The following is a 27102-nucleotide window of genomic DNA, read 5'->3' as shown; positions in this document are numbered from 1 at the left end:
AGCTCTTCATAAGGGACTGGGAGAACTTGGGAGGCCCTGAGCCTGGGAGCACCACGGGGAGCAGGCGGGCTACTGCTGTGCCTGAGCCCAAGGCCGGGAGCTCCATGGGCAGAGCAAGAACTGGGGGCGGAGGGGGTGGGGGGCAGCTCCCCATTCTCCACCACTTGCTCGCTCTGCGCATGCGCAACTCCCGCTCCCCTTTTCCTTAGAGACCACGCCCCCTTGATGCCACGCCCACACGCGAGGGGGCGGGGGTTCCGGGCCCCGCGGGCCGCTTACATAACGGCGGGGGCGGGCGGGGCGCGTGCGTCAGCAGCCCATCCCAGCGTGCTCCGCGCCCGCCCTTATATAAGGGGGCGCCCGCGCGCGCGCCGCCTCACAGTCAGTGCCCCCCCACACCAACTCACCTCAGCCGGCGAAGCGCCTCGTCCCGCGCCTCTCGCTTTTCGTCACCGGAATCGTCTCGCCCACCGCCACCATTGCCGCCATGCCAGGGTATTCCAGCGAAAGGGATAGAGGGTGAGTCCGGTGGCCCGGCCGGCGCCAGCCGCCGCCAGCATCCGGACTCTTCAGACCGACTGTGGGGCTGCCTTGGCTGCTTTGGGAGCCTCTTAAGATGGCGGCGGCGCGCGGGGGTTAGGCCCTCAGCCCTTCCCTCGGCCCTCGCCGTCTGGAGGCCTCCGGGGCTTGGCCAGGAGAGGCCGGGGGAGGGCATCCGGCCTCGGGAGCCCCTGGCGAGGGGGGTCCGACCGCGTCGAGGGCGGCCGCCGCGCGTGGGTGGCCGCCCGATGCGGGAAGGGCTCGTTTATCCGCCTCAGCGCTGCCCCCGTGGAGTGCGGGTGGGGTTTTAGTGGGGAAAAGGGGCTCCGTTTTTCCCCCTTCCCCGGGACCGCGCCCGCATCGCCCGGTGCCCCCGCGGTGCTGCGGTTTGTGGGTCACTGGGTTGGCCGGGCGGCTCGGCGGTGCCGGAGCTGCGGGGAGCTCTCGATAGGGCGGTTCCCTTTTCCTCCCTTCCCCCACCTGCTTGCAAGGGACGGCGGCTCCGGGCGCTGCCGGCAGAAGCCGGCCGGCTGCCGCTTTGTGTTGTGCAAACGGATGTTAATGGCCGGCCCCGCCATGCGGTGACTGAGGGGAAATCAAAATGCCGGCTGCTGCTGCCTTTGTTCCTCCTCCTCCCTCCTCCTCCTCCCCCCGCCCAGCTCAGGCTCTAAAATGGCAGCGGCTGGAAAATGTGGCGTAGACAGAAATGAGAGACAAAGGAAACAGCGCTGGCAGGAAGCAGTGGCTGCTTAGCCAGGTCCCCTCTGGGAGCGCTGTGTTGTGCTGGAAAGGACCGATCCTAGCGCCTACCCGGGCGAAATCGGGGAGGAATCGGGAGCCCGACGCTCCGATTCTCTTTAGAGTCCTCGGTGCGCGGCTTGGAGCTGCGCCTCGGGGCTGCCAGGGCAGGCGCTCAAGAGGGGCCTTTTCCGAACGGCAGGACCTGACCTCAAAAGCTAACTTAAAATGTGTGGCCTCTTGAAACATCGTCATTGAGAGAAGTTTATCTTCAGGGATTTAAGAATGTGGTTTATGGGGAGGTTATCCCATGGTTTTGTAACTGGCCCTGCCCGCTTTCTGCAGGCTGACGCACAATAGGAGCGTCACTGGAGTGGGAAACCATTTTGATCCATGGGGTAATAAAAAAGTTTTAATGTCTTTGGCCTATGGTGTAACTTGCTAACAGGCCTCTATTTCATTTTAGGGAAACTGCAAAGGTAGGTTATGCGTTAGTGAGGGAGATGGTGGCATCTGCAATTTAGATATATTTTTCTTAAGTTTCATTATCCTGCTGGTGAGGTTTAAAAAACTGAATTTTAGAGCTACAGAGTAGACCACAGAGATAGCGGTTAAATTGTATAAGAGAAGAACCAAAATATTTCTCTTTGTTTCTATGTGATGATCTTATTTTCTAGGTTCGGAGCTCCCCGTTTTGGAGGAAGTAGAGGAGGACTTCTCTCTGGGAAGAAATTTGGGAACCCTGGGGAAAAACTTACAAAAAAGAAATGGAATTTAGATGAGCTGCCCAAATTTGAGAAGAACTTCTATCAAGAACACCCTGATGTAGCTAGACGTACTGTGGTACGTACCCACTCCACCTCCTGCAAAAGTAAACAGATAAATGCAAACGTGCTGAGGGTCACTGGGCCCAGCTGGCGTGTATGGGGTAATTTAAAAGAGAGTGTTGGTATCAAAACTTATTTCCAATCGGGTATTTTTGTCTTGCAGCAAGAAGTTGAACAGTACAGAGCAAGCAAAGAAGTCACAGTTAGGGGCCATAACTGTCCAAAACCGATTATAAACTTCTATGAAGCTAACTTTCCTGGTAAGTGAAGACTAGCTTGCTGGTGGCTTTTCCAGGTTTGATTCAGACAAAGGCTTAAGTTAATAAGTGTCAATTTCCTCTTCAAGCAAATGTTATGGAAGTAATTCAGAGGCAGAACTTCACTGAACCAACTGCTATTCAAGCACAAGGTTGGCCTGTTGCGTTGAGTGGATTGGATATGGTTGGAGTGGCCCAGACTGGATCAGGGAAAACACTGTCGGTAAGTTCTGATTGTAGTCTGGAGTACTGCTTGATTTCAGCAGTGAAAGCACGGCCTGGCTTAGTGCAGGCTGAACTCTTCTGGGAAAGAGATCATAAAGAGACTTTTCTTTCTTCCAAACAGTACTTGTTGCCGGCTATTGTGCATATAAATCATCAGCCATTCCTGGAGCGTGGAGATGGACCTATTGTGAGTATTCCTGAGTGAAAGCTGATCTTAGTTTCTAGAGGATGTGATTTTTTACGGTCCAATTGTCTGTGCTCATAAGTGCATAGCTGTATTGTGTTTCTCTGTATGAGTAAAGTGGTTCCATGCTTTGGTAGTCTCCCAAGAACATTCCATAAGCTTTGATTGGATTGTGCAGAACAGGGCTAGATGTCCCATTTTGGGAATTGCTGTCCCCTGGAAGCTAGTGAATTTAAAGTATCATGCCGCACAACATAGCTCTGTTTGCTGGTAACTGAGATCCTAGGTAATTAGGTTTGCTGGTCTGAGCTACTTAGATCCACTTTAGTCGTTCTGGTGCATGACAATCTTTCCATTTAAAACTGGTTTCCGATTAGAAGCTTCAAATAGATATTAAAAACTGGGCATCTCATTTCTAGTGTCTTGTGCTGGCACCAACTCGTGAACTGGCTCAGCAAGTGCAGCAGGTAGCTGCTGAATATAGCAGAGCATGTCGTTTGAAGTCTACGTGTATTTATGGAGGTGCTCCAAAGGGACCACAGATTCGTGACTTGGAAAGAGGTATGGATAAGCCTTGATGACCTTTGCAGGGGACGGTGTGAAAACTACTGCAGCTGACAGTACTGCTTGGGTTTTAGGTGTGGAAATCTGCATTGCAACACCTGGAAGGCTTATAGACTTCTTGGAAGCTGGGAAGACCAATCTCAGGAGGTGTACTTACCTTGTCCTGGATGAAGCTGATAGGATGCTTGACATGGGATTTGAACCTCAGATCAGAAAAATTGTGGATCAGATAAGAGTGAGTATAAAAGGCTCATGCATTTATCACTGTTATAGAAACAAATACTACTCTGCTCATTAAAGTAAGGGCAGTGCAGCTAACTTCTTCAGGCTTGTCTGAGTAGGTGATTTTTCTTTTTCGCCTGGGCTTTTAACCTAACTGTCTGGTGATCTCATACTGACCTGGTCTCCTTCTCCAGCCTGACAGGCAGACTCTGATGTGGAGTGCCACATGGCCAAAGGAGGTGAGGCAGCTGGCTGAAGACTTTTTAAAGGAGTATGTACACATCAACATCGGTGCATTAGAACTAAGTGCAAACCACAACATTCTTCAGATTGTGGATGTGTGCCATGATGTGGAGAAAGATGACAAGTAAGTACTAAGCGGGGAAAAGCATTTCCATTCGTTGTGTGGTTTTGATGGTTAGTTTTACTTTATGAACTGTGAAACAATTGTTTTGATGGATTTCTTTTCGCCAGTCAGAGACCACTAAAAAAAAGTCAACATCAGACTGGTAGAACTAAGATTGCACAGTATGAGTCAGTCTCAGCTCTAACCATCGTCTCTTCATGATAGGCTTATTCGCTTGATGGAAGAAATTATGAGTGAGAAGGAGAATAAAACCATTGTTTTTGTGGAAACCAAAAGACGATGTGATGACCTTACCAGAAAAATGAGGAGAGATGGGTAAGTAACAGCTTGAACTTCAGTGAGCCACCCTGGCGCTGCTCCTGGTTCTGCCTGAGTGAGCAGTTAGCTGCTGTGTCTAAACTGCCAGGCGCTGACACCAGGTGTCATTAAAAATTTTAAAACTAACTCCAGGAGCTCTTTGGAGTTTGCCCCAGCCCGATCTTGACTAATTAAACTACTTGGGGAATGGTGTGAGGTAATGAGAGTTCTGCATTTTCAGGTGGCCAGCAATGGGCATTCATGGGGACAAAAGTCAGCAGGAACGGGACTGGGTTCTAAATGGTGAGTATTGCAGCAATTCCTGCAAGCACGTGATCTCTGTTACTTAACTAAGAAGCTGATGAGTTGCTTCTGTTACAGAATTCAAACATGGAAAAGCACCAATCCTGATTGCTACAGATGTTGCATCCAGAGGTCTAGGTTAGTACAACTCGTAATGGCAGTTGCCCACAGCTATTTAAAGAAAGTCTATTGCTTTCTTTAACCTCTGCATTTTTCTAAGTTTTCTTCACATAAAGGTGCAGTCTTTGTGGCAAGGCCTAGGCATGACAATCGGAGGACTCGAGGGGGATGGAGGACTAGTGGAAGTGATCGGCTGGCTGCTTCCAGTCAAATAGAGAGGTGAAAGCTGAGAGCATTGTGTGCCAGTAATCTTCAAAAGGCAAAGATCATCCTTTAAACTACCCCCCCCATAAACTGTTCTCTCATGAAATAAGCAGTTTCATTCACAGTTCACTTTGCCCTGGTATTTCTCTTCTCTCCATGCTTTGCATGATTTGCCATGGTGCAGTACTGTTAGTTTTGTGCATACTGTCTGCTGTGATCTGTGGGTCTTTGAATTTCAGTGAGTTTGCTGAAATGTCGAAGGAAATAATTACAAACTTCAATGTTCAATGAAATTTTATTTCAACCATGAAATGGAGAGAGCAGCTCTAAAATGTACTAAACCTTGTACAAATTGGTGAGTACTGGCACATGAAATCTGAGAAAAAGCCCACCTCTCACGTTAGCAAGTGGGGCAGGAAAGCAATGGCTTTTCAAATGCCTTTGAAAGTCGAAGTTCCTCCACCTATAACGTAGTCGTCATGTCGAGACCTGCCAGAGAGAGACACATTCTCAAGTGAACCCTGGCTTCTTGGCAGCGCTTGCCTAGACAAGACACAGTGCATAAAAACAACTTGGTGACTTTGGGGGGACAGGTATGTTTTTCTTGCAGCTGCGGTTCAAAGGTCTTGGCAAGACGAGCAGTGTGGCCCCTTTTTTTCTGAGCTTCTAATGAGTGTGTATGTGAAGGACCTTGTATGTTTTTACTCTAAGGTCCTCAAATGAGCACATGAAGAGGCTGCTGTGAGCTTTAGTGGCCCTACTGCAAGAAGCATTCAGATGTCACTTGATGATTTGTAGAGGGGACTCTTGAGTTGGGAATGACAAGCAAATGCATACTCCTTTATGGTAAGGTTTTGGATCACAGGGTGGGTGATGAGACGGGAACAGACGGAGTGTGCATAACTTTCTCTTCCACAATACTCATGCAGAAATGGATATTCTAACACTGTTCTTTGCAGCCGTTATTTCCTTTAAAGTACCATTGTCTAATGTTTATCTCCGATTTGGCTGTTGTGGTGTGCAAAACTTCGTACCTTGCTTTTTGCCACACTGCAACACTTTACAGATGTGGAAGATGTGAAATTTGTCATCAATTATGACTACCCTAACTCCTCAGAGGACTATATCCACCGAATTGGACGAACTGCCCGCAGTACCAAAACAGGCACAGCATACACATTCTTTACTCCTAACAATATTAAGCAAGTAAATGACCTCATCTCTGTGCTTCGGGAGGCTAATCAAGCCATCAACCCCAAATTGCTTCAGTTGATTGAAGACAGAGGTTCAGGTAAGTAGTGTTTCTTGAGCAGAGCGCATAGCTTTCCTCTCGGAACAAAATGGAAACTCACATTTCCACCTCCAGCCTCTCTCCAAAATGGATGTGGAAGGTGGTTTAGCTACTAGTTATGGTGAGCTGAAAAGGTATTTATTAAACACCAATAACAATAAACAACACCCCTTCCCCCTGGATGCTCCACGCTGATGCTGTGGTGCACCTATGGCTGGTGCTGGCCAAGGAGGCACTTTGGAGTATTTTCTCTGAAATAAAATGCCTCGGGGCTCAGTTTTGTGGCCTTCTCTCATACGGCTGGAAGGATGGACGCAAGTGTCCTGTTGAAAGTGACTTTTTTGCCTTGATGCCACCACTCGCATTAGAGGCGAGAGAGTACCTCGTAGGTTAGACAGCTTTCTCTGTCAAACCAGTCTTCATCCATGTAGCACAGACCTGACTGGAGACCCTAGCTGGATGAAGAGTGCCCAGGAAGGCAGACCTGTATGAGCTGAAGTCATTTGGTGGTATGTAAAATGCAGCTCATACGATATGTATAACTGTGCCTTCTCTCTTTTGATAGGTCGTTCCCGAGGCGATCGACGTGACAGATATTCTGCGGGCAAAAGGGGTGGATTTAGTAGTTTTAGAGAGAGGGAGAACTTTGAGAGAACCTATGGTGCACTAGGAAAGAGAGACTTTGGAGCAAAAACCCAAAATGGGGCCTTCACCGCCCAGAGTTTCAGCAATGGAACTCCTTTTGGCAATGGTTTTGCAGCTGCAGGCATGCAGGCTGGTTTCAGGGCTGGTAACCCTGCGGGGGCTTACCAGAACGGCTACGACCAGCAGTACGGCAGTAACATTGCCAATATGCACAATGGCATGAACCAGCAGCAGTACGCATACCCCGCCACCGGCGCTGCTCCTATGATAGGTTACCCAATGCCGACAAGCTATTCTCAATAACTTAGTGTATTTAAATGTCTCAGTTTTTCATAATTGCTCTTTATATTGTGTGTTATCAAAACAGGATAGTTATTTAAGAAATGGGAAATGCAGAAATGACTGCAGTGCAGCAGTAATTATGGTGCACTTTTTCGCTATTTAAGTTGAATATTTCTCTACATTCCTGAAACAATTTTTAGTTTTTTGTACTAGAAAATGCAGACAGTGTTTTCAAAGTAAATGTACAGTGATTTGAAATACAGTTACAGAAGGCAGTGCATGGCCTTCCAATAAAGATATTTGAAGACCGAATTTTCTTTCAGATGGCAATTTTCTCAACATGTGCACAACTTTACATTAATGGAATGTCAAATGTTTTTATATTAAATTCTAGAAAGGTTTCTCAAATGTGTCTGATTAAACATTTAAGCTTATACAAAAACCAGCCTTGCCTTGATTGGGCTAGATCGCTTAGCATGGCAGGCTCTGCTTCGACAGGGAAGAAAACTAAGGCTGGCTTCTCAGTCACTGTTGGAAATGGTGCTCTTCCCTGGCTTACTAGCATAGGGCCAGTTCTGGAAAAGATCCGCCAGAATAATGGGATAGCTGAAAGTCTTGTGAACGAAAACTCTGCAGTGGTGTTGCTAAGGAGCCTCTACGATGGTAGGAAGCGCTTGCAGCACTGCAACTGTCGCCTTCCCCAGAGCGTCCGTACAGACCAGGCGTGAGTGTCGTGTACCTACAGCTGTCAGACCTTGCGGGTTAGCATGCAGGCTTACTGCGAGCTTCAGAGAAATGGGAAGATCTTAGTATTAAAACTTCAAATTATACTTAAACTGGTATTGAGCGGTGATTTTTTTTTTTTTTTTTTTTATGTAAGTGGGGAAGGGAGGCGGGTGGTGTGGATTTTTCAAGACTTGCAGGATGTGGGAATGACCCCGGGCTGCCCCTGCTAGGTGAAGCAACAGTTTCCTTGGCAAAGACTCTAGCTGAATAGGGGTTAAAGTACTTGATGCTTTCAAGTACACCATTGTTTATTAGTAACAGTGATTAGTTTCAAGTTTAACTATGCTTGCAGCCTAAGGGATTCAGGGTTGAATCTGCAAGATGCTGTCCAGGCTGTTTTGAGCCCAAGTTGGACTGTTTACTCTTGCTTTTACTCTTGAGCTCATTTTCCAAGTAGTCTTGGCGATTGTTTTCGTCTGTGGCTCAGTTTGTGATGTTTTTAACCACGGCCTAATCTGCCTTCTAATGATGTAATTCAGCCTTTTCTGTGGAGTTCTATCAGCTGACAGTACTTAAAGTGATCACTGTTGCTATGAGAACTCCATCTGGAGTCCTGAAATGCCACAGTTGAGTCCAAACTTGTGGTTTGCAAGGTGGAAGGAATCTTTTTAATTGCATTTGCTGAATTCCCTTTGTCCCAGGGCTATCAGTGCTGAAGACAAGGAAGTAGATGGCTGTTTATCTTTGAAATACAATGCATTAATTGCCAAGTTCCCAGATCAGCTGACTGAAACAAAACACCTAGGAAGGTTATCTTTAAAACCTTTATACTTAAGAAGAGCATATGTGGGAAAAGTCCAGGTTGTGAATCAACATTGATGGAGTGGGGGCTTCTGTAACACTGGGAACAGGTAATGTCTGTTCTCCGTTTGGGCGGGAGGTGGCACTGACCAGACCTGTTGAGCTGAAATTCAGAAGGGTGTGAAGTAGTTGGAAATGTGCTCTGCAAACTTAATCAGGGAAAGCGTGGGAAGAGGAAGGTGAACCTTCTGACTTCAGGCTCCTGGGGGTGGACTCCAGTGTAATTGTCCGAAGTAACTTCAGCTGCAGTTCTGCCCGTCTCTGGGAGCTGCGATGTGGGCTACTGGGGTGCTAGTTGAGGTGATTTTTATTCAGTCTGAGGCACAACTCTTGAAACACAGGAATGGCTCTTGTTTATTTTGGCTTTGTGTCTTTCCCCGTCACCTCGAGGGGCTCTCCCTGAGAGGTGGAGGCTTTTGCTCAGGGTGCAGCGGGCACTTGTTCCTAAAATGATGAGGGACGAGCCCTACAAGCCCACTTTGCCAGAGGCTGGTGACAGGATGGAGCAGCAGCTATGTATCGCATGGGGGACCGAGCTGTGCCTCCCCGGGGATGGGCTTTCCACACCAATTCTCCCTTTCATAGAATCACCAGGTTGGAAAAGACCTCTTCGATCACCAAGTCCAGCCCTTCCTATCAGCCATACACCACGTCCCTGAGCACCTCATCGACCCCTCTTTTAAATCCCTCCAGGGATGGGGGCTCCACCCCCTCCCTGGGCAGCCTCTGCCAGGGCCCCACGACCAAATTTTTCTGTGAAAAAGTTCTTCTTGCTGTCCGGTCTGACCCTCCCCTGGCGCAGCCTGAGGCTGTTCCCCTTGTCCTGTCCCGTCACTGGGGCGAGGAGCCCACCTCCCTCCTTTCTCTAAGGTTCTCACGCGCGGGGTCAGCGTTGATTCTTTATTTTCCCCAAGCCTTCTCCTTTTTCCCCCCCTTTCCATAAAGCCGCTTCAAGGCCGGGCAATCCCTGAGGCAACCGCACTCTCCCCCAGGAGCAGCCGAACCCACCCCCACAGCCCCCTCGGGTCAAACCCCCGCTGTGGAAATTTCCACCCCCTGCCCGGCGCATGCGCGCTGCCCGCGCGGGAGGCGGGGATGGCGGCGGCCAAGATGGCTCCGCGCTGCCCCCGCCTCACACCGGCCCCTCGCCGCCCGTTCTCGGCGGTGGCGGCGGCCCCCGGGGCGGAGCTGCTGCTGGAGCTCTGCAAGCGGCGCCGCTTTTTGCGCGACGGCCCCGAACGGTGGCGGCGCGTCCTCGGCGGGGACCACCCGGGCTTCGGGCCGCTGGGCGCCGCGCTGCGCGGCAACCTGACGGGGCAGTGGTGGGACTGGGCTCACCGGGAGCAGGTGCTCGCCGTGGATGCCCCGCTCCGAGCCCCGGGAGGGCTTCGGGACAGCCTCCTCCCCGGTAGGTGCCGCCAGGGGCGTGTTTGCTGCGCGCCGAGCGGCGGCTGTTAAGGGAGTTGGACAGTTGTGTGTCCCCCGTGTCCACTGCTCCAGGGGTTTGTCTTCCCAATTCGAGAGGCGCTCTCTGTCCATATCCCGTTTGAGGGGCTCCATCTGTCCATTCCCCATTCAAGAGGGTTGAATCTGTCTGTCGCCTGCTCGAGGAGGGTCTCCCCATCCCTCGAGTGGGGTCCGTCCCCTGTTTGAGGCAGTTCCATCTGTCTGTCCGAGGGGGGACTGTTCCTCTGACCGTCCATGGTTTGAGGGGTTCTGTGCATCCGTTTGTCCCCAGTTCAAGGAAGGTCTGTCCTTCCACCCCTCCCCAGTGTGAGGGGGTTCCATCTGTCCATCCCCTGTTTGAGGGGGCCTGTCCATCTGTCCCCAGTTCGAGGGCATCTGTTTGTCTATCCACAGTTTCAGGGGAACCCGTCCATCCCTTGTTTGAGGGAGTCTGTCCTCTGTTTGAGGGGTTTGTCTCCTGTTCAAGGACCTGAGCAGCTCAAATGCCGAAGCGCACACTGGATGCTTTCCCGTGGAATTAGGGAAAGGGTGCATTAAAATCACAGTTGCTGAAGTACCCCGAGGATCCGAGCTAAAGGGTGTTGTGCTTATCTCTCTGAAACTTTGACACTAGTTGGACTGCACATAGAAACAGTGAAAAAGTCCAATTCTTCCTGCGTTTGCTCAGATGAGCGGTGTCTCTGTTGGCAGGTGTCCTGGCACAGTACGTCAGCTGCTTAGACCTGGTGAGCAGACGACTGCCTTGCGGCCTCGCGCAGGTTGGGGTTTGCTTTCACACTCTTCCGGAAGATGAACCACAAAACAATAACCTTGAAAGGTAGAGTCACAGAGGGATTCATCCCTCCTCGTGCTTAAATGATCTGTTTGCACTTGTTTCACTTTGGGACTATTTTTGAATACTCTCTTTTGTCTTTTTTTTCTGTTATTTTTGAAGGAGTTAACTTGCTGACCTTGCTGTTCTTTTAAGAATAGGCGAAAGGACCACGTCTTTGCTTGCATGGTTTAGTCCTCCCAGAACTGCAGGACAGTGGCTCGATTATTGGTTACGCCAGAGACTCCAGTGGTGGAGAAAGGTACCCGCAGTGTGCCCAGGGCAATCTTGTCCTGTTTTATATTTCGGACTGGGAGGGAGTAGACACCCTCATGGGTTTCATGGAATTGTTGATGCCTGTTCCTGACACCAAAACACAGGCATTTCTTGTGAAAAAACAAAAAACTATTTAGGTTTATGGCTAGTACTTTACTTGCAGAACGGCAAATGTTTTGTGTTTGTAACTGATTTGAGATCAAAATGCTGTAAAAAAGTAAAAGGCTGTAATTGATAATCTTTTGCTGAAAATCATTGACTTCAGCTTGCATTATAGACTTGTTTTTCATAGTTAACACAGTGGGCACAGTAGTGATCCCCTCTATGTCGTTAATTTTCAGTTCGCAGTAGGCCCATCTAACTTCAGCAGCAGTGACTTTCAGGATGAAGAAGGAAGAAAAGGATTTAATTTACATTACGCATTTCCCTGGGGAACAGAAACGATAGAAACGTTGACAAACCTTGGTGACACCGAGCTGTTACAGACGTATCCAGGGGACAGCTCACAGCTACTCGTAAGCTGCACTGTATACGAAATCTTCTATAAAGATGATAACGTGTGAGAGGAATGGTTTCTTTGCTGGTCTGTTTGCTTAGCGTTTGACTATCTTTTAAGTTTTGTTGTTCTAAAAGTAGTACAGTTGATACTCTGCAGTCATTTCCAAAAGCAGATAAAATACTGTGGGGTGGGTTTTTTTTAAGGAGCAAATTCTTTGGAATTAGAACTGGGCTGTATCGGCAAGACCACTCTTGTCAGCTGCGCAGCCGTTACCGGTATCTGTGAGTACATGTCAAGACAAACTTGGTCAGTGCTTTGCAGTGTTAAGTTTGCATCAAAAGAACCTGCAAATGTTTTTCCTTTCTGTAGTTTGTCCAACTCCATATATGTAGAGGTATACGTGGGTTAATGGATTATTAATGCTGTAGATGGCTTTGTAGAAGCTACCGCACTCAGAAGGGGGAATATATTTCCACAGAATATATTGGAAAGGGACAAACTCTTAGCAAATGGCAATGTTTGATGAGTCAGGCTGAACAGATAACATGGGAGTAACTTGGTACTTTAGCAGTAAATCACAACCTTCTTGTGGCAGTCCTGTCTATCTCTCCTCATTTTGTAGTTTATTTCCATACGGAAGGCAGAGGGCTGTAACGTAACCTACAGAACTGTGGGCTACGCAGTGATTTATCAGAATGTGGGGGCAGGTCCTTGTGGGACTTGGAAATCACCTACAAACCTCCAGAAGGAAATGCAGAGTTCTAAGTATATTTGCTGTAGATTTAAATTTGTGATCAGAGAAGGTGGGACAAGAAAATGATCCCATCCTGCTCCAGTCTTCTGCTTTCCCCAGCGTTATCATCTTAGTTAGGCCACATTTTGTAGATTGCTGGTAACATTGTCAAATGTACATCTGATTGTGTTTTAAATGCATAGAATCATAGAATCACTAGGCTGGAAAAGACTTCTTAGATCATTGAGTCCAAATGTAATAATGGCGCTTGAGCTCAATGACACGTTGTTCATTTAGAGTAAACAGAAACCTCTTTGATGTGGTGTATGAGATATGCCTTTTCTTTTTTTCTCTTCAGGGCCGAGATGGGAGGAAGAACGTTATTCCTCATGTTCTGTCTATGACTGCAAATCTGGACGGAGGAGTGTTAGCGTACCTCTTTGATTCTCTACAGCTGGCTGATAATCCTCTAACGAAAAAGAAAAATTCACAGAGAAAGGTAACTTTCTGAGAAAGTATAAGGGGTGATGGAAGGCAGAGGCAGCTCTAAGTACAAAACAGACAGCGTGATAAACTCAAGCATGGAAATGTTGCCCTTTTCCACATCTCCAACCTGTGTTCCCTTCTCCAACCCCTTTTTGCTGGTAGCAATGGGCTGCCACTGTGGTCCATTTCATTCACAATAAGCAATTTTTCTCTCTTTCTGAGGCCACCTTTTACCTTCTTTCTCTGATGAGTAGGTGGTCTCTTGCCATGCAAGTGATGAAGAGGAATGAGGGCAGGAGGAGTTTGTGTCTTGTGGCAGCATTTGAAGCTGAGAGGAGTAGAGAAAGTGGGTCGCAGATGGTAGTGGGGCATTTCCCCGTGGACCATTGTTATCCCCGCTTTTATACTGGCTTTCTGGAGTTGACTTTCAGACAGCACGTGTTAATCCAACAGCTGTTTGGTCTTGAAGAACAGGGAGTAACTGGGTGGTAACGGCTGGGCTGTCTGATCACATCTCCATTGAAGATGACGGGGCTCTGCTTACAAAACTTCATCTGTTTTCTGGGGCTCAGCCAAAAGGAATGAATTCCGCCACGCTAACCTAAGCAGCATTGATGCTAGTTATGTAAAATACAGCTTGCTTCTAACTCAGGATTTTCAGTGAAAAAAAAACCCTAGTATTTCCTGGTTCTGTTTAGAATTTCACACTAAATACATTCAGTAATCCCTTGTTTCTGTAAAATTATTAGGTGCTTAAGCTTCATCCTTGTTTAGCACCCCTTAAAGTGGCCTTGGATGTAGGAAAAGGTCCAACAACAGAGCTGAGACAGGTACGTTGTAAGAAAATGTTTTAATTTTGAGCATTGACTTCCCATGTAGCCCTCTGTTATGATCCAGACACTGTTTTAAGTTGGGCAAAATCCTGCTGGTTCTTTGATTCTTGGAGGTCCATGGCTGTGCAGATTTCCCAGTGCTGCTGCTAAGCAGCTGATGAGGTATAGCCGAAGGAGTTCACTGCAGGCAGCGGGTAGTAGGTGCCTTTGTTGCTTTAACACCCTCCTTTTAGTAGTAGTAATAGAATCGATGTTTATTCCGTGTAAAACTAAGGAAAATAAATAACTTATTTGTCAGTCGTTAAGCCAGTCCCCACAGAAGGGAGGAAACTTCCACTGGCATGTTTCTGAGTGAAAACAGAGATTTAATTGCCAGGCTGCTTTCTTCTTTGAGATTGTTTCAGCCAAATAATTAACACCAGCTAGGAATGCTAATACCACATGCACTGGAGTTTTAATGGTTTCTTTATAAAGGTTCTCAAACCCTCAAAGTCTGTCTTTCAACTTTTGTTTTTAAATACAGGTTTGTCAAGGATTGTTCAATGAACTGTCAGAAAATAGAATTTCTGTGTGGCCGGGTTATCTTGAAACCACGCAGGTATCTCTGGAGCAGCTTTATACAAAGTAAGGGAAAACAGTCTTTTGTAAATTAAACTATGAAAGATGACTTTCTGTGGACTAGTGAAAATATGCCTTATTTTGGTAAGAAGTCAGATAGTTCATTGTTTAAATTAAGCAAAGTATAAGTCTTTCACACTTCATTGTTATTTCTCTGGAACTGTGAAATGCCTTTTAGAGACCCTTTCTTAAGATGAATCACAAACTCACAGAACTGTCTCACTCTCACCCCCCATTTCTGTATCTGGACTGGTCCTACGTTCCGTTCTGGAGTTCTGTTTCAAACAACACACTGTGTCTAGTCTTGAACTTGAAGGTTCTTCCAAGTCTGGAACCAGTAATGTATGTGATGGAATTTTTTGTGCAGATAGATACTGCTATTCCAGTTGAGGGCCTCATAGATGATTTATTGATCAAGAGTGAATTTTGAGCATATCGCTTCTCACGTCAGTAGATCCTGAACATATGGGTGAATAATTTTTCCCCAGAGAAAATAAATATGACTGTTAATGTGTAGTAGTTTCCAAAGTAAGTCTGGTTATTAAAATACGGAAGAGGGATTTATTTTGCGTCTACAAAAATACTCTTGTAATAGGTCACTAAATAACATTCTTTTTCTGTACCAAAGTAACTAAATAATTTAAAGAAATATAATCCATGAAGCAAGGAATGGCAACAAGAAAACATAGTGCGCTAGAGCAGCAATAAATATTTACAGCTTATGGTCATCTGTACTTGTCTGATTTTTTCATACACCAAAAGCAGTAACAAGTGTGCACTTCCCTTTGCAGGTACGATGAGATGAGTGTTCTCTTCACGATCCTGATAACTGATGCCACTCTGGAGAATGGAGTGGTCCAGCTGAGAAGCAGAGACACCACCATGAAGGAAATGATGCACATCTCTAGGCTGAAGGACTTTTTAACTAAGTATGTAACATCAGCCAAAAATATGTAAACTTCAATTTGTTGAATAAAAGGAATTTCTTAAAGATCTGTGCCTGAACAGTGTCATGGACTCGGGTATCTCTGCAAATAGTTCTGCTAAAACTTGGTGTTGCATCTATTTTCTGTCAAATCCAGACCATCTGGGTCTTCCCGTTTACTTTGAAAAGAGGGAAGAGATGAACTTGTCCCTCGTTAGCAGGGCTAACTATATTCTCTTTCACGTCTTCTGTTTTACTGTCTAACTGAAAATTCTCTGTCCTAACCTAAAAACTCAACTTTCAATTGTTTTTTGTTGACACAATTATGGTCTCTGCTGGAAAATTGTATTTTATGTAAAAGAATTCCAAATCTTAAATGTTTTAATAACATCAGTAAGTATCTTTCTACTGTCTGTTTATAGGAATGTATTTTAATCACGTGGCTTCAGGTCTTAAGCTACTTTATCTTGCTCTTGATAAACATAGAGATCAGAAATACCAAGAGTAACAGAGGAAATAGGCAAATTATCAACTATTTTTGACAAGCATTTTTGTGGGCAACATCTATACATAGAAAATGGTGGAAAAAGACAAATATTTATCGTATACCTAAGTGTTGTAGTCAAAATCTGATACAAGAACTTGCATAGATACGAAATAGATTCTGATCTTCTGTAGATTTACTGTGCATGTGCAGCTTAAGCCGCTGTATGCAATTGCTCTGAGGTGGGTGCAGCAAACAGACACTGATGGTCATCAATGTCATGAAATGAACATTTCTTCTATTAATGTGGTGCTTATTTAACTCTAAACTGGTTATTTGTAACTGCTAAACACTAAAGAATGTTAATTGCTATGTAGTGACTTACTGAACTCATGGAATTCTAGGTCAGCTGACTAAGGAATGGCATGAAACCAACTCAGAAACGTTGAAGAAACAGCCTATAGCAGGATGCAGAACTGGTTTTGGAGTTAAACCATCCCAAAAGTTAATTTTAGCATCCTGTCCCCGTTCCAAGAGATGAAGTAATGTTGAGCTGAAAAATTGCCATCCTTACTGTGAGGTAACAGCAGGTACAAAGGACAAAGCTGGATCCCCCAGCGTGTGCCTAAGAGGGTTGGGATTCACTTATTTTTGATACTTGTCTAAAGCCTCTTCATTATCTTGTGTTTCCAGTTCCTATTTCAGGAGAATTGTTGAATGTACAGGAACTTGGGTCTAAGTGAAAGCTTTACGTAATTTATTCCTTTCTATTTATTTATCAGATGTGTATGATGTCAGATTATCTGTTGTGTCCAGCAGGATCTTACCTGACAATGATTACATTGTTTTGTTTCATTTTGGTTTTTTTATGGTGCTGTTTGGGCAAGAAGCTGCTGTTTGACTAATGGGATTGCTATTTGGGTCTTTGTTAATTCCAATTTTATCCGTTCTGCCTTTTATTTTAAGTTGAAGTCCTTAGAGATTATGACTTGGGGATTTTGCTTGCTGATAGAGAACAAGCTGTATTGTCTGTCTACAAAATAATTAGGCCAATGTCTAAGTATCATCTCGTTCTGTGCGGATTTGGTGGTACTTAGCACATCTGAGGATCAAAAGGTTCTTGAAAAATATGTGATTAAGTTAATTGCAAAAGAGGTCCTACCTTGTACTCAGTCTCTGATGAGGACCTTTGAATAGACTGTAGCAGGTGCCCTCTTCTCCGCTGAAAGCCAGAATCACATAATTCATAATTCCTTTCTTTGGTAGGGATACACAACAAAAGAATTAATATGCCATCAGCAGCTCGATCACTAATAACATCTCCTGCGTGGTTTTGTAATGAAGCTGTTGAATTTTTGGGTCATAGGATGGTGATAGGTATTTTATTTGGATTTTTTTGGGGTCATAGGATGGTGATAGGTATTTTATTTGGATTTTTTTGTTTGCTTTTTCTGCCCCTAAAAGTAATCCTAGGTTATTTCAATTTTTCTGCGGTAAGTAAGCAGTTTCAGTATGTAATTGCTGCTGTCTAAACTCTGCCTTCCCCCAGCAAAATCCCCCTCCAACATATTTGTCCGCATCAGATGTTCCAATGTTATAGCTTGGGGTTTTCACCTGTTTCATCTTCTCTTCTCATAGCAGAAAAGTTGACGTATTCTTCTTCTGGTTTAACAGGATCTGGATTAAAAATGATGAGCAGCAGTTAATTAAATTACAAGAGGGAGACCAGATTTTAAGCAAGATTCCATACTGACTAGAACTCTATCATGCTTTCTGTAGTATAGGTGGAGTTTCTGGGCCTTATCAGAGCCGTTGTTGGTCCTTGCAGGCTGTGTGGGTAGAACGCTGATCGATATCTGGCATGAGCAGCACCTACCTGAGCCCTGAGCTAAGGCAGCAGAGCAGTTATGGTTCTACCTCTCTCCTGTTCCAGTGGACAGGAAGGCTAATCTGTTCAGAGAGAACGATCCCCTTTTCACATTTATGAACAGGAAGCTTAATACCTTCTTTGCTGTTGGTTTGATTTGGGAGTTTCTTTTTCCCTTGAAAATACTGACTTTCATTATAAGGCAAATGTAGAAAACTACAAGATAATTGCAGCCGGGCTTGCATGTAATATCTTTGTTATTGTCTATTTTCTGCACTTGAAGCAGTGCAGTGTCTGAATGTGGGTGAATTGCTTTATTGTCCAGCATTATTTTATCATTTCAGTTTGAACTGACTGAGTCTTGTCAAAGTTAAGGAAGATGGAATAACGAACTGTTGTGTACTGAGCAGTTTTGAACAGAATGCTGGACTTATTGAAGTTTTGTTTAGCTACAGCTTGCATTTGGCCCGCTTTAGTCTCTTAGTAAATGGGTATTGCACCTGTGATCCGCTTACTGTCTTTTAATTTCCTCTGTAATGGCTATTTCAATCCTCACCATCTGTTGGCAAATGCAATTCTTCATTTTACTCCTGTTTGCAGTAGATTTTTGTATAGAATTTCAGTTAACTAGTTGTTTTGGCCGCATGGCTATCAGGTAGTACCAAATACGGATCCTGAGGGACTTCAAATGATGCCCACTATGGTCAGCAGCAGCATTAGCCCACCTACAGAGTGGTACTGGCTGTCTGCTACCACTGTTTCTGCAGTACTTGAATAAATTTGCCCATACTGGCTACAAATATAACAGCATTCTTCAACCAAATCCCCACGAGTAAGTTTTAAGCATAGGGAGTAACATGAACTTACCGATCTCTGCGTATATGACATAGTTTTCAGAGTCTTCGGCATTCATTGTTAAAGGAAGGCCAGCTGGGATCCTAGTAGATTTAAATTTTTCTGCAAATTGTAAAAGAAAAACAATCACATGCTTATGTACATGTATCAGTTTTTCTTATCGGGAAATAAACAGCTCTGTGATATTTTTTGAATACTTGGAGATCTCAGATAATGTTATTTTCGTGATAAATATTACTCCATAACCAAGGGCATTTTTAATAGAATTTCCTTTCTTTACTAAGAACAAAGAGATCCAATTATTTTCAACATCTATGTGGATTAAATTAGACGTTGCTTTGCTTCTCCCATCTCAGAGCTGCAGTCGAAAACATAGCTCAGAGATTTTGCCTTGTCAATGTCTTACGTTACCGGTGCTTGTTAAGAGGAGACTAGACAACATCCGAAAATACAAAGAGCATAATTCTACTTGTAAGATGATGTTTTCACACTAAAATGTGTTGACAACATAAATGAGCACCTCTGGAAAATGAAACAGACGTTCAAATAACTCACTTGCTTTATATGAAGGAATTATGAAAAAATGAATTGCCAGAGCAAGTCCTATGATGAGCAGCAGCAGCAAGATCAGCCCAAGACAAATGATCAGAGGTTGAGAATGCGTTCTCTCTTCTGCCAAAAAGAAAAAAAGAGGGGATTATGCAATGAAATGTGGGGTTTTGGGGTTTTTTTTTTTCATAATCTAAGTATGTTCTGTAAATTAAAATCAAATGTTCGCATTTCTTTCGGTTTTTGGATTAACTGTGATTGATGTCACTACTTAGGACCAAGCACATGCTGCAGCAGGAGGAAAGAAGCTGGCTGGTCCCAGGAGGCTCCCTCGTCCATAGGACCAGAGATAAAAACTAAACTAGGCTCTCCCCAAAGACCAGGGGTCTTGTGTCAAAGTGAATTGTTTACACTTGTCCTTCACGTTCACTTTTATTACTGTCTAGGCTGCATGGAATCTTAACTTTTTGCATTGATTTTAAAAACTTAAATTATTTTTTAATTGTAAAAAAAGTACATTTTTGAACATTACACTGCAGGAGCAACATTTCTGGCTAAAAACCTTGCATCGTTATAACATTCTGAATTTTATATAGTCCCTGTTTATTGACAATGGTAAACTGTTTCACGCATGCATACCTGCCAATGTAAAGTTGAAACTATTGCTGTATTTTGTATTATTGCGAAAGCTATTTTCAGCTCTGCATTTATAGGTTCCAAAGTCACTAGAGGAATTGATAAGTAGAAAAATCACAGCTGCTTCCCTCTTCTGTATCTTCATGGGGGGAGAGATGTTTCGTCTTTCTTTGAAGAATATGTATGTGATAGGAAGAGAGCCGTTCTCTGAGAGACAAGACAGGGTCACGTTCTGGCCTTTCCTTGCTTGAGAGGTGGGTGAGCTCAGCAGTGGTTTTGAAATTGGCTCTGTAAAAAGAAAACTGAAGAGACTGCATCACTGCGTACAGGACAAGCTCCAAAGCAGGACTCGGAGTTAAGTGGCAACACTGGCAAAAGAGATGGGCATCAAGGATGGAGGGCGCGGCGAGCCGGATCAGAATAACGCTGCCAACTCCTAAGGTAATAATAGGTGTTTGCAGTAGAGTTCAGCTCCGCAATCAAGGCAGGCATGCACAGCAGCCTGAAACACTACCTGTCGCAAATGAAGCCCTGATTCCTGCTGCTGCAGATACATCGCTGGGCTATGTGCCCCCAAAATAAAATGTGCTGGGAAGGTACACAGCAAGACATACCTAGAAGGGTAAAGGTGAGGCTGTTGCTGTATTTTCCGGCACTGGAGCTGTTATCCTCAGCTTTGCATTTGTATTCACCCATGTCACTGGCAGAGCTGATAGTCAGCTTAAACAAACCTGGGGTCAGGTCTGTACTACATACAGTGGCTACCTTCTGATTGTGTTTAAACAGTGTGTATCTGACAGGTGGAGACCCAGAGTCTATGCGGCAGGAGACGGTCACGTTCTGCTTCATCACTACATTCAGCGTCCCTGGGACAGGTACAAGCCTGGGATTCGACAGCATCCCTGGAAAGAAGAAACTTCTGAGTGAGTTCCCTGCATTTATCATCCAAAAACTCTTACTTTTTTTTCCCAAAATACGTTGAAGACCCAAGTTAGCTTTATTTCTCTTGAAATAGGAGGTTATATTTTTTTTGCCTCCCATAGCAGTTAACGGAACTTTTCTCTTTTTCAAAATCAGATTCAAACATATGGTGAAAAACGCTTGTCTTCATATAAAAGAGAGTATAGACACACAGAGCCAGCAGATGTATCCAGGTGAACCAACAAAACCACTTTTGGAGTACAGCAGCAATGAAAATATATAGTATAAAATATATATAAACGTTATAGAGTGCTAATTGAGAGGTAGCAAGTGAACTTGGAAGAAAAAGCAGTATATGTGGCTGTGTTTAAACAGGCAGAATTAACTTTATGTCGGTAGACTCAACTTTTGAATAGTGGCGGCAAGAGTCTTGATGGTCTATCAAATTAGTTTGCTTTTATGAGATTATACAAAGAAATTTGTAATAAAACTTGTAATGTCTTTTCCTAGAAAATGGTAGTAAACGAGTCATGACAGGTAAATTATGACACTCGTGGGGGGGGAGATATGTTTTAACAACTTAAAGCAATTTTGACTGTGCATACAAGTCAGTCAAGTCTGCATATAAATAGTTAACTTTGTATAGAAACTTGTAAACTGCCTCTCAGCACAGGCAGATTTAAATTTAGGAGGTTTTGGATATTTTAAAGTCCTCCCCTGTTTTTTTGTTAACAGTCAATTTCAGCAGATATACCAAAATAAAAAAAAAAGAGAGAACCTACCTTTGCCATTTGCAGTAGTTTTCTGAATCTGCTGAGACATTTGGACTAAGAGAAGAAAAGAAAGTGTGTTCAGACAGGGAATAACGGTTCTTGTTCAGAAAGATTTGTAATATGTAAGAAGTATGTCCTTAGCTTACGGTAGGAAACCAGCAGAACTGAGAGAGAAAACATTTTCTTGGTGCTGAGCAAGACAGCTGGTGGAGCTACACTAACGAGATCTTTGAGGAGTGGCTCTAGGAGTTGAGGAAGTCCTAAATATGGAAACAGTGCTGATCTTTACTGATGTTTGTGTAAAGACTTTTGTCATCTTCCACTTAACATTTAGGCTATGGCAGAAGAGTGGGCAGAAGAAGAAGCTGTGGAGTGAGGAACAACAGTTTGAGATGCAACTGAATGTCATATAGAGTTGTTCTAAGATGTAGCTGACATAATTAGCAGTTTTCCATGTGAGAGAGCTGTGTGGTAGACCATGCAGTGTACAAGACTGAATATACTTCTTCCTGCACTGTTTTTAGAAAGGAACAAGATCACTGATTCATATCAAACAGTCACACATTGACTAGAGATAATGCAAGTGATCATATAGCTGAGACTAAGGGTATGTGGTACTGGGCATTTTTAGCAGCAATATAATTAAAAAAAAATGTTTCAAGATGCTAATAAATATTTATAGGTAGCCAGGTTACTAGGGAAATATTGTGGTAAAATTTCAAGTCTTAAACTGTGAGGAAGTGAGATCTTCTACTAGGAAGTACAAGTCTCATCATGACCTTGAGTTCAACACCACTGCAGAACCCAGTTTGATGACTAATTTGATCGCCTAATCGGTAATACAAAGCTACATAATTACAGCTACAGCCAGTAGATGTTCTTTGCCATTCTCTGGGCAAAGTAAATGTAATCTTTAGCTCTCCAGGCCCTGTTGCATGTGACGAAGAATGCCTTGAAAGTGTGGTTGCGTTCCTTGTCGTATTTCTTTGTCTCTAGTTTCTAAAGGTAACAATACAAGGTCCTGCAGACTGTCCTCTTCTCCTGTGTGGCACAGAATCCCTCCCAAAGCCTGGTTTGTTGAAGCGTTGCGCAGTTTCCTTACAAAAATTTGTGTGCAACTTCCTTCCTCCTTGTTTTTTTCTTACATTTTGGTTTAATTTCTTTTAAGATAATCTCCACCCTGCCCTCGCAAATGTTTCATATGTGGAAATGCTGACATCTAACCACAAGACTGGAATATTTTTTTGCAGCTGGCAGGAAGCATGTGTAAAAATGCAGCTGCCAGGAGGAGAACTGGGAGCGTTTGTGCGTTTTCCTGTTGTGGGAGCCTGTGTTTTGTCAGAAAAGCACACAAAAAGTCTTTAGGACACTGGTGGGCAGGTGATGGAGGATGTAAGCATCCCGGCTTGGATCAGCCGTGGGGTGGCCAGAAGGGAAGGGGTTGTGCGCCCTGCACTCAGCGCTGGTGAGGCTGCACATTGAATCCTGTGTTCAGTTTTGGGCACCACAAGAAAGACATTGAGGGGCTGGAGAGTGTCCAGTGAAGGAGACTGGAGCTGAGGAAGGGTCTGGAGCACAGGGGTTATGGCAGCACCTGTGGGACCTGGGGCTGTGTAGTCTGGGGCAGGCTGAGGGGGAGACCTCATTGCCCTCTGCAGCTCCCTGGAAGGAGGTTGTAGTGAGGCGGGTGCTGGGCTCTTCTCCCAACAAGAGATAGGACGAGAGGAAATGGCCTCAAGCTGCGTCAGAGGAGGTTCAGATTAGATATGAGGAAAAATTTCTTCACTGAAAGGTTTATCAGGCACTGGCAGAGGCTGCGCAGGGAAGTGGTTCAGTCACCATCCCTGTAGGCGTTTAAAAGATGAGTAGACAAGGTGCTCGGGGATCTGATTTAGTAGTGGGCAGGTACGGTTGGACTTGACGATCTCAAAGATCAGGGACATGTTTTACTGGCAGATAGGAATGGTTGGACTTGATGATCCAAGAGGTCTTTTCCAACCCGGTGATTCTGTGATTCTATGAGAGTGTCTAAAGGGTGTAAAAAGATTTTTGAACTGTTACGATAGGATTTGGTAGCTGAGGCTTACTGATGAACTTTGTGTAAAAGCCAGGCTTCAATCCCTAGATCATCACTAGCGAGTAATTACATGTACTGGTCAGAAAATTAGACTTCAAATGAAGTTGATAATGTAAATGATTAAGTTGATATAGAGAAGCTTCCAGAAAAATTTACTTGACCACTCAGTCCTGTAGGGTAAGGTAGGACTGGATGTACTAGCATTTTGTTAAAGCATAGACCAAAGAACTGGATGTACCAAGTGTTGTTAAAGCATCATGCAACAGACTGTGTGTACTCATGGGAGCTGTGGGTGCCAATAATGCATTATCATTCTGAAGCGCTGCTGTTGGAATAGCGCTTTTAGTTTCTGCTGTTTTATGTAAATATAATTGCGATGAGCATTCAACAGGTGGATAGCATCTTTATGGCAGCTTGGTAAAGGGCTTTAAGGCACTATTTTTCTACAACATGTGCTGGAAGTGCCCCAGAATTAAGGGAATGATCTTCATTAAGTCCTATAGTATTACTCTGAGACAAAATGTTGCTGTCTTATTTTGCCCTTTAGCAAAGAGAACAGCGTCCATGTTGTCCATATGGCATCCAGTTTGCCATATTGTCAGTCTGAAGCGGGGAAAAAAGGCAAATTTAGCCTTTGGCATTACCTCTCTGTGAGGTTTTGAATATCGACTTTAACTTTGAATACTAACTAGATCCGAAGTCTATTGAAGAGCGCCCTGGATAGTAGTAATCAAAGTTTACTTCCATGTTGATTGTTTTTCTGGCAGAGCTGGTTATTGACTTTGGACTAACGGTGTTGATTAGCTCACGTGTATGCATAGAGTACAATAGCATCAGCAAGATATTGCACAAGCCTAAAGTTCCTGCCTGGAATTATTTGGGTTCTACATGTAGGAAGAACTGAATAAATTTAACAAAAAGCCATGACCAGAAATCATCAAGCCAAAAACAAGTAAGTTAGAAAGTCTGAAAGGGAGATGTGTACCACTTGGTGCTGTGACAATATTCTGTCACGGAGAACAAAAGCAAAACTGAATGTTCATTCACAAGGTCAGTTCTTTGAGTTGAGAATGAAAATAGCGTGAGATAGCATTCCATAGTTAGACTGTGCGGGCTTCACGCTGTATCTGTCCTATCGCAGGCTTCCAGGGAAATGTGCATGTTTCAGTGGAATTATAAAAGTTATCCCCAGTTCCAGTTTCTCATCCTGAGAGCTCCTCCATTCTGGGAGAGCATCTGCTACAGTAGATGTCTGCAGAAGGCTTGCTAGAAATCACCATATATTGATAGTTGTGGCTGATGCTGAATCAAATGAAGTGTTTCTGTTTTGTCTGCAAAAAGGTTTTACTGATATAGCTAGAGCAGCACGGAATACTATATTTTCCACTCCTACTCTATATGGCTGTTGTGGCAAGTCTGCTGTTTACTTTAACTACCTGGTAGTTGATTGTAAGTAGATTTTTTTAGAGGGCAAGCAAGAACAGAAGACATAAGGGTCTTTTCTATATACATAGCTAAGATACATTTACATTTCTTGCAGTGATCCTCAGGTTACGAATGAGAATTTTAACGTAGTGAATGGTTTTCAGTGAACTGCAAATTCTTCTCAGAGAGAAGTGAGGAACCATAGTGCACTTTGCTGTGTGACCATCCTGTGCTTCGCTGCAGTGATCATCTCCCGGTAGGTGGTGCCATTGTGAAATGCAATTTATTCTGAGGAGCACAAGCTTTCAGCCTTCTGGACTTTGGTGTGTTGTAGAACTTCCAGACTGCTGGGAAAAAAAAAAGGAAAAAAAAAAAAAAAAGCTGTTAATTACTTTAATGTTCTTTGTACATGTTCAAAGCCAGGGATAAAATTAATTTTTTATTCTTCTGCAGGGAGGTATAAAGAGACACTTTATAAATAAAAAGAGTGTAAATGTCCCACGTGCAAGAGAAGACAATATACCCCAAAAATATTTGCAGAACAAACTCACTTCATTCCCAGTCCCCCAGGGATTTATTTAGACTTGTGACAGCAGTTGTGTTGGTTATACTATGCTATAGTGTACTGAAACAGAGAGTGATCATTAAGCAAAATAGTTTACAGTTGCAAGGAACCAAAATGATTAAATGATTATATGCATCAGGGGTTGGGGGATTAGAGATCAGAGCTGCTTTAGTAATCCGAGTTCTTGATTTAGTAACTGGAAAGCTGGTGTTGATGCCAGTATAGATGGAAACAAATCTCTGAATTTTTATAGATTTAAAAATAAAATTTAGATAATCCTGAACATTTGTAGATACACGTCTATAGCAATTAACTGCTTTTAAAATCAGATACCGGAAATTATGTGGAGCCTCTGTTATCAGGGACAAGATCTGATGACTCCAGAATGTTGTGTTAAGAGAAATGTGGGTCAGTGAGACAGATCTTGGAGGCAACACATGTAGAGACTTCTTATTTACTCAAGAAAATGAAACTCCCATCAGGAACTGGGTGGTTTAGACCAGGAGATGAAGTTTTAAGGGCTCCAGAAAAATCACTGGGATCTGCGTGTGTTCTGTGAGGAGGTAAGGTGTTCTAAAGATCGGCATGGCGGTGTGCTCTTTACTGTCATGCCAGCCAGCTGGAGAGCAAGTGAAAACAAACGGTTGAAATGTGGCGTGAACTCCGAGCTTCCTTTCCTGTCATAAAGGACTGGCTGGGAACATTGTATTTACAGAGGGAAAAACCTGAAAATCCTAGTCAGCATTTTGTCTTTAGTTAGGAAAATAGCCTTACTTTAGGCAAGGCTCTGTTCAAAAGACAAAGTTGATGGCTTTTAGGAAATGTCATGTGTAAGCAAGTAGAAAGGGACCCAGCCAGGAGAAATAAGGGTCATGAATTCCAAGATAAGCGCAGCTTTAATGCTTAGGAGTCTGATTCATAGGGCAGTAGAGTAAATGTAATGATTCCCATAGGTTTCAAAGGGCATTGCATCAGATTATAGTGACAATTCTGCTCTTTCTGAAGGTGTGTTGCGTTTTTTAGGTAAATCTTACTTTTCCCACAAGTACAATAGGGACTGAATAGTGTTCTTTATATGATGTATATTAGAGTAACTGTCTGATGTTATATATTTCAGAATAACGTATCTTAAGATGTTACAATAAGATAACTACTATGAAATTATACAGTTGTACTACTGGCACAGGTGCTTTTAAGTTTAAATTGTTTAAGTCAATCTGATTTTCAGTTTAACAATGGAACATAGTCTCAAGCCATTCTTTTCTGTTTGGAAAACTTTTCTTCCAAGTTTCATGGTATTTTGGCTTAAGTTCCTGCAGCTGAATTTACTTTTGGTCAATATCAGCTAGATTTTCCTCTCTAGGGCAATGCTGAGGATTTATCAAGAACATGACAGTCTAATCGGCCCTGTGAGATCTTATGGAACATCCTTCACTTGGGAGTGACATCTCACTACAGTCTTGGAGTTTGGCACCATTAAACCTTACTCCTGACCTAGTTCATTCTCAAAGCTGGCCTTTCCACCTCAGTTTGAAACTAGCCTTTTTCTGAGATCAATCATATTGGCTTACTCTGAAGGGTATTGACCTGCACTCACTTTCTCCTTCCCTGTACTGTGGCTGAGACGAGAGCCTTTGTCCCCTTCGTGG

General features: G+C 44.0%; 4 protein-coding genes across 6 annotated transcripts in view; 3 read left to right on the top strand and 1 right to left on the bottom strand.

Moving 5' to 3' along the window:
• Positions 1–362: 362 nt before the first annotated feature.
• DDX5 (DEAD-box helicase 5) lies at positions 363–7896 on the top strand. 2 transcript variants are annotated; one of them, XM_054083069.1, is made up of 13 exons: positions 363–519; positions 1956–2121; positions 2269–2365; positions 2452–2585; positions 2709–2774; positions 3191–3332; positions 3410–3570; positions 3752–3924; positions 4129–4239; positions 4463–4524; positions 4603–4662; positions 5915–6139; positions 6705–7896. In XM_054083069.1, the coding sequence occupies exons 1-13, from the start codon at positions 488–490 to the stop codon at positions 7085–7087; spliced, it is 1812 nt and encodes a 603-aa protein (XP_053939044.1). In that variant the 5' UTR covers positions 363–487; the 3' UTR covers positions 7088–7896. The 2 variants fall into 2 exon arrangements, with proteins under 2 accessions (XP_053939044.1, XP_053939045.1); XM_054083070.1 differs by having other exon boundaries at positions 367–495.
• A 1802-nt stretch (positions 7897–9698) lies between these two features.
• POLG2 (DNA polymerase gamma 2, accessory subunit) lies at positions 9699–16941 on the top strand. 2 transcript variants are annotated; one of them, XM_054083071.1, is made up of 9 exons: positions 9700–10061; positions 10811–10937; positions 11088–11193; positions 11549–11722; positions 12798–12938; positions 13675–13755; positions 14282–14382; positions 15168–15305; positions 16190–16365. In XM_054083071.1, exons 1-9 carry the CDS (start codon positions 9749–9751, stop codon positions 16200–16202), a joined length of 1194 nt encoding a protein of 397 aa, XP_053939046.1. In that variant the 5' UTR covers positions 9700–9748; the 3' UTR covers positions 16203–16365. The 2 variants fall into 2 exon arrangements, with proteins under 2 accessions (XP_009562293.2, XP_053939046.1); XM_009563998.2 differs by having other exon boundaries at positions 9699–10061; positions 15168–16941.
• MILR1 (mast cell immunoglobulin like receptor 1) lies at positions 15103–21606 on the bottom strand. The gene is made up of 9 exons (XM_009563999.2): positions 21533–21606; positions 21396–21440; positions 20307–20594; positions 19696–19980; positions 19063–19179; positions 18520–18609; positions 17400–17462; positions 16948–17007; positions 15103–15237 (listed from the first exon to the last, which is right to left on the bottom strand). The coding sequence occupies exons 1-8, from the start codon at positions 21564–21566 to the stop codon at positions 16955–16957; spliced, it is 975 nt and encodes a 324-aa protein (XP_009562294.2). The 5' UTR covers positions 21567–21606; the 3' UTR covers positions 15103–15237; positions 16948–16954.
• Positions 19986–27102, top strand: part of PECAM1 (platelet and endothelial cell adhesion molecule 1) — a 39721-nt gene continuing 32604 nt past the window's right edge. Inside the window, exons 1-3 of the mRNA XM_054083068.1 lie at positions 19986–20133; positions 20493–20615; positions 25004–25144. The gene's annotated coding sequence lies outside the window, so the exon portion shown is untranslated. The remainder of the gene's footprint in view (positions 20134–20492; positions 20616–25003; positions 25145–27102) is intronic.

The sequence above is a fragment of the Cuculus canorus genome, chromosome 18 (assembly GCF_017976375.1).
Source record: "Cuculus canorus isolate bCucCan1 chromosome 18, bCucCan1.pri, whole genome shotgun sequence".
In the NCBI taxonomy this organism is placed as follows: Eukaryota; Metazoa; Chordata; class Aves; order Cuculiformes; family Cuculidae; genus Cuculus; species Cuculus canorus.
This window is presented reverse-complemented; position numbering and strand designations above follow the sequence as displayed.